Source organism: Dryas octopetala, chromosome 2 (genome assembly GCF_963921425.1).
Source record: "Dryas octopetala chromosome 2, drDryOcto1.1, whole genome shotgun sequence".
Taxonomy (NCBI): Eukaryota; Viridiplantae; Streptophyta; class Magnoliopsida; order Rosales; family Rosaceae; genus Dryas; species Dryas octopetala.
Window position 1 is genome coordinate 10069787 of NC_141367.1, and position 5804 is coordinate 10075590.

The following is a 5804-nucleotide window of genomic DNA, read 5'->3' on the forward strand; positions in this document are numbered from 1 at the left end:
TTTTAAAGATAACTAATACATGTAGCAAGATTTAGGCTGCAAGTAACAAGCTTCTTGGCAATCTATATTCCAAATTCTCTGCTAACAAACTTTTGTTATCAAATTAGAGAGCTTCAATTCCTTACTCCTCGATATTAATTAAAGGAGGCAAAGTGTAAAGCAACTAAGAGGAATAGTCAAATGAATGAATGATGCCCTGGACTGTGAGACTGAGAGTGATGAAGAGGAATGAATAGTCAACAAGGAATAGTTAGAGAAGAAAAAAGATTAGAGGAATAGTCAATAGATGAAGGAGGCCTACACTAAAAGTAGGAATAGTCAAAAAAATTTTGTTTTTTTTTTAAGGGAAAATTTTACAAATAGGATACATACTTTGATGACTGTTTCATTTCAGGACATTAATTTTGATTCGTGTTAATGAAGGACACATACTTTTATTTTGTGTTAATTAAGGACCCTGTTTTATCTCAACTTTGGTTCGACATTAGACCCATCAAAACTCTACCAAATTTAGTAAACTTATACTTGGTTTCAAGCTATGCATCTCCTCTTTACAACCATATAAAGATCACTTAAATTGAACATCTACAACTCCAGATAATTGGCCCAAAAGTAGGGTACCCGAAACTGTCCAATCGGACCTCTGGAAAAAAATTTGGAAAATCAAACAATTTCGGGTACCCTACTTTAGGGCCGATTATCTGGAGTTGTAGAGATCCGATTTGGGTCATCTTTATATGGTTGTAAAGAGGAGATGCATATCTTTAAACCCAGTATAATTTTTCTAAATTTGGTGGAGTTTTGATAGGTCCAACGTTGGGCCAAAGTTGAGATAAAAACTGAAAAAAACATGGTCCTTAATAAACACAAAATGAAAGTATGTGTCCTTCATTAACAGAAAGCAAAATTAATGTCCTGAAATGAAACAAACATCAAAGTATGTGTCCTGCTTGTAATTTTTTCCCTTTTTTTAATTAAAAAGCCCAACTTAGAAGTTGAAGGCCCTTTTTTTAATATTTGTATTTGTTTTTAACAGACAACCATGCTACTTTTCAATTTGATGTTATGACAAGTAAAATCTCTGGGGTACAAGTAACATCTCCACGCATTTGCTTTATATTAACATTAATCTAAAAGAATGTTTTATTCCACAAGTAAAATTAATTCCATTACAAAATAATCACTCGTACAATGAATACATATCAACCTCCTTTCCCAAGTTCCACTAGTTTTCTGCTATCAGGCCTGCAGATACCCTCCCGGGCCTTCTCCTCCAGGTAGGAAATTACAGTTTTGGCCATATCAGTCGGGCAGGCACAGTCCCTCCCTTTCTGCTGCAATACTATTTGCAAAATTAGTAAGTCGGAGTCTAATTTTAGACATTAACATCAGAAAAGGAAAGCTAATTAAGAAATCAAAAAGCATTTCAAAACAAGGAATATAAGGACATGAATAACAAAGGGAAAACTCAAGGCTAATAGAATTTGATTTGATTAGTAATGTTGCACTAGTCTAGAATAGATTTTAATAAGGAGCCAAGCATTTTCTTCTAATAAAGTCTAGTGAAAGGGTGCCACCAAAATAGTGAAGGGAATAGGAGATCACATATTCAGGCTACAACATCTTTATCCTTTCAAAACTTGGAAGAAAAAAAAAAGAAGGCTACAAAGACATGAAAAAGAAAGGACTTCTACAGTAATTCTTTATTTTATCATATATATTGTCAAGTTCATCAATTGCAAGAAGACCTTAGCCCATGCAAATCTTACTGAACGCTTGATATATCATGGTAACAAAATCCCTCTACTTTGTATGTATGCCATGTTCATATCTTTCAGCTATTATCATAAATAAAAAACAAAAATAAAGCAGATTAACCAAAACCATACTGATCAGCGTTAATAACTTGTTTGTATATCACATATTCATACTGGACATGTCTACAAAAATTTCACAAATAAATATGACTATCAAGTTCCCAGTTACACAATAAAACTCAAAAACCAATCAGACAAATATATATAATCTTTTGTCTTCCAGCCTTACACGAAAAAGGGTACCCAAGGTATCTTTATGCACAATCTGATGAAGAAAAGTGTTGTATGGTGGAATAAACACATTCGCATAAATGAAGCTACAAGAGATCGACTGTGGTAAGAAAACATATATATAATCAGAAATCAACAGTAACAATTTCAGTAAGTAAATACATATATATTATTGAGGAAGAAAAAGTGGACAAATTACATGGAAAAATAGCACATCCAAATGAAAGAACCATAGGGAACAGCTTCGATGCATCAAATAAGTTAAAAGCATGGCGTACACGACAAATTCAAATTTTGGCATTCTAGAGCTACAGCCTAAGATTCTGTGTCAGCTTTAACTCTTCAATCAAGAGCCACTGCTAATTCTTTCGAATGAATTGCAAAAATTTTATGCAAAAAAAAAAATTACATGTGTTCCATCAGCTTATGATCATCTTGTTGAGAAATTCAGCTTTCTCAGGTAAATACTCCATCACTTCATCCTTGGTCACCCAAACAAAATCCTCACACTTCCCAATTTTCAATTTGTTGGTTGCAATCACTTGAGACTTGAAAAAGAATTGCTGACAAAAGGGGGAAAATGAAAATAAATTAAATTAAATTACATTTAAAAAAAAAAAAAAAAGAGGAACCAGTCCTTAATATTTTGTATTTGATAATAGGAATCATAGGCAGCAAGAAATAGACATTTAATAGTTATAGGCTGAAGCCAGTATAAGACGAAAAATAGATTTCCAAAAGCATACCTTAAAAGATGGAGAGTCTGGCACATTGTGTGTTGACTGTATAGCCGTATGGGCCATAGGAGCATTTCCAACAAAATATGTGTGGGACAGATCTCCTAGGACAGATTTTAATGCAGATTCTGCACACTGAAAATACATGGGATTATATTGAAGAATAAGAAGAAGAAATAGAAATATATGGCATCATATACCAGCCATTACCTTCCGCAATGTCTCCTCAGACTCATAAACTTTTTCCGGAAAATGCCACACCGGTTTCCCACTAGGAGATCCAGACGTGTTACCATAGAGAAGAAGATAAAGTCTTCTGTCAAGTGCTCTCTGCAATGACCTAATGAACAAGAAGATTGTAGGAAGGGTTATATAAAGAATATGAGGATCCCACAAATTTATAAGCAATAAGAATTTTCAGGTATTCTTTACTTCAAACAAAACAGAAGTAGAAGATGAAGACGAAGAAAGAGAATAAGAAGTGTGCATCATCAAAATTATATTCCATACTTTCTATCATTCTTTTTGTCAGCTTCAGTGATCCGTGGAGCCGGTACATAATCAATTTGGTAGTCGCCTTTTCCCCTGTTCACCAAAAGTCAGTGTCATACTAGAGTGGTAACTTCAATTTCAATTGTCTTCTGGTAGTCATGTCTGAGTAAGGTTTACACAATAAACCAAACAATTGAATATGAACTTTATCAATTAGCTTTGATAGAATAAGTTAGGTGCATTTGTAATTTCAGTGCTGCCTAAAAAATTAGAAAATAATGAATGAGTTAAAGGGTGCTTTCATAATGGTGGTTTGGGTGACTCATCAATGCGAATCAGAAAAGAAATTGGCCATTCTTTATCACACATTAATTTATTCCTATTATTCCCATAGTGATACACCTCTCTGAATATGCACTAATGTCATCTTTACTCATACTAACATCAATGTCATTCCATTTTGCAAGTCTAAAACACATAAAATAGTTAGCAGTTAGTCCACATGAAGCTTGCATCGCTTTCCTTGATAGAAAAAAAAAAAAAAAAAAAAAAAAAGTAATTTGATTAAATATTGTAAATATATTATTGCAAAATATGAACATGCAAACAAAAAAAATAAAATTTTCTAAACATTGTTGCTAACCACGACAAACAGACCACATTTAAAAACTGCATATCAACATTTAAAAGAAATTTCAACTATTAACAACTTGCACAAGGACTGGGAGCCATTGAATTGATAAATAGTTTGACCTAATACCAGACACAGTATGTTCCAATACACATCCTGGACAATCAAAAACATCCAACCAACGCACAAAGCTGAACTTAAAATATTTACATAAATTGGCAATATTCTCAAGAAAAAATTTTAGAGGTGAATGCACTTAGAAGTTCTAGTGTTTAGGATCCAGGGTTTATAACAGAAGTGAACAGCCAAGATGTGCCTGCTACAACAGAAGTCAAAAGAAGCACCATCATTTATATTTGATGTAGTTATGATTAAGTCTATAACAACATAAACAACTGAAGTAGATAAAGTTTATAAAACAACCTTACCTAGCATTAGACTTGTCTAACAATTCATCTGGATATATGCGCCGATATTGCTGTCGCCACCGAAACCTGAAATCCCAAACGGAAAAAACAAAAATCTTGTATGAGCTACTCAACGCAGAATGTTACATAACTAACACAAGTTAAAACCAAAATTTTACGAACTTAGGTTCTCTAGTCAGTGACTATCACCATAGCACATTCATCCAACCAAAACAAAAAAAGATGGCAGTCATCAATCACTTGCTCAGGACCTGCAATTCATGGCTACAAAAAGTAGAAAACACTCAAACAGAGGAATTGAAAATAACTAATTCGCGGGTCATCCATAACCGTGTCCTATCCTATCTTTTGGAAATGCAAAACTGAGCTCAGTCCAGCTCACATCAGCTAGACCATATCGTTTTTTCACTAAATAAACTAATAAAAGTTTTCAGTTTTTTTCTTTCATTTCTTTTCCCAAACTTTCTTGCAACCAAGCATTACCCTTTTTATCTAGTTTTGCAGAGAACTACAAATTTATCAAATTGCGTCTAACTGTCTAAGTTCATTTCTCGCATTTTCTGAGCAACCAAACACCAAAAAAAAAAAACATTAAAGACAGAGATTAAAGAGAGAACTTACGAGAATTCCTGAAATGCATAAACGACGGGGTCGATTTTGGGAATAACAACAGGCAACCTCTCGAAGAGTACGGAAGCGATGATCTTCCCGGTAGAGGAGGAGCTCGTGCAAAACCCTCGATTTTTCATGAGAGGCCCCCCCAACCTCGTAACCGTTCTCTGCATTCTAGATCTACTACACCCACCACCACAAGAATCTAGTGGAATTCGATCTTAAGCAAAAGCCCTTGTTAAACCCTAAATCACACTCAGAGTGTGCGTACGTGAAAAAGGGCTTATTGCTGGAGACCACCGGGTCCCCAAGTCCGAACGGGTAAAATACACCCAATTAGAGGGTGTTTACCTCTTTCCTTACATTACATGATTGTTTAGGAGTGAATTTTGGAAAAAGAAATTCAAGAGATCGGTGATTATTATGTTTTTTTTTTTTTTAATTAAATTATGAGAATAGGATTTTTAAGTGATTTGACTATTTTGAGGTGATAGAAAATTAGTATTTAGTAAGATGAGTCTGTATCATTTTTTGAAGAATTATTTGGAGTCCTGAGTTATTTTTGATGAATTTTCAAGTTTGGAAAAATTAAAAAAATAGAAAAAAAGGGAAAAGAAAAGAAATTGATGACTGAGCCAACAACACGACACATAATGCATTGCCGTTCACCCAGACACGTTGATGAGGCACTGAGTCCGTATCATTTTTCGAAAAATTATTTGGAGTTCCGAACTATTTTTGATGAATTTTCAAGTTTGGAAAAATTAGAAAAATAAAAAATAAAAAAAAATAAAAAGGGAAAAGAAAAGAAAAGAAATTGTTGACTGAGCCGATAGCACAACACATGATGCACTGC

The 5804-nt window shown here is 33.8% G+C and overlaps 1 protein-coding gene across 6 annotated transcripts; it reads right to left on the bottom strand.

Moving 5' to 3' along the window:
- Positions 1-1113: 1113 nt before the first annotated feature.
- On the bottom strand, positions 1114-5283 carry LOC147292983 (uncharacterized). 6 transcript variants are annotated; one of them, XR_015120522.1, is made up of 8 exons: positions 4958-5283; positions 4337-4402; positions 3296-3370; positions 2996-3125; positions 2795-2920; positions 2458-2611; positions 2047-2148; positions 1114-1334 (listed from the first exon to the last, which is right to left on the bottom strand). XR_015120522.1 is itself a non-coding variant. In XM_086233058.1 (7 exons), the coding sequence occupies exons 1-6, from the start codon at positions 5119-5121 to the stop codon at positions 2468-2470; spliced, it is 705 nt and encodes a 234-aa protein (XP_086089184.1). In that variant the 5' UTR covers positions 5122-5283; the 3' UTR covers positions 1115-1331; positions 2458-2467. The 6 variants fall into 6 exon arrangements, 4 of the variants coding, with proteins under 4 accessions (XP_086089184.1, XP_086089183.1, XP_086089182.1 ...); XR_015120521.1 differs by having other exon boundaries at positions 1114-1342; XM_086233058.1 differs by lacking the exon at positions 2047-2148 and having other exon boundaries at positions 1115-1331.
- Positions 5284-5804: the final 521 nt, after the last annotated feature.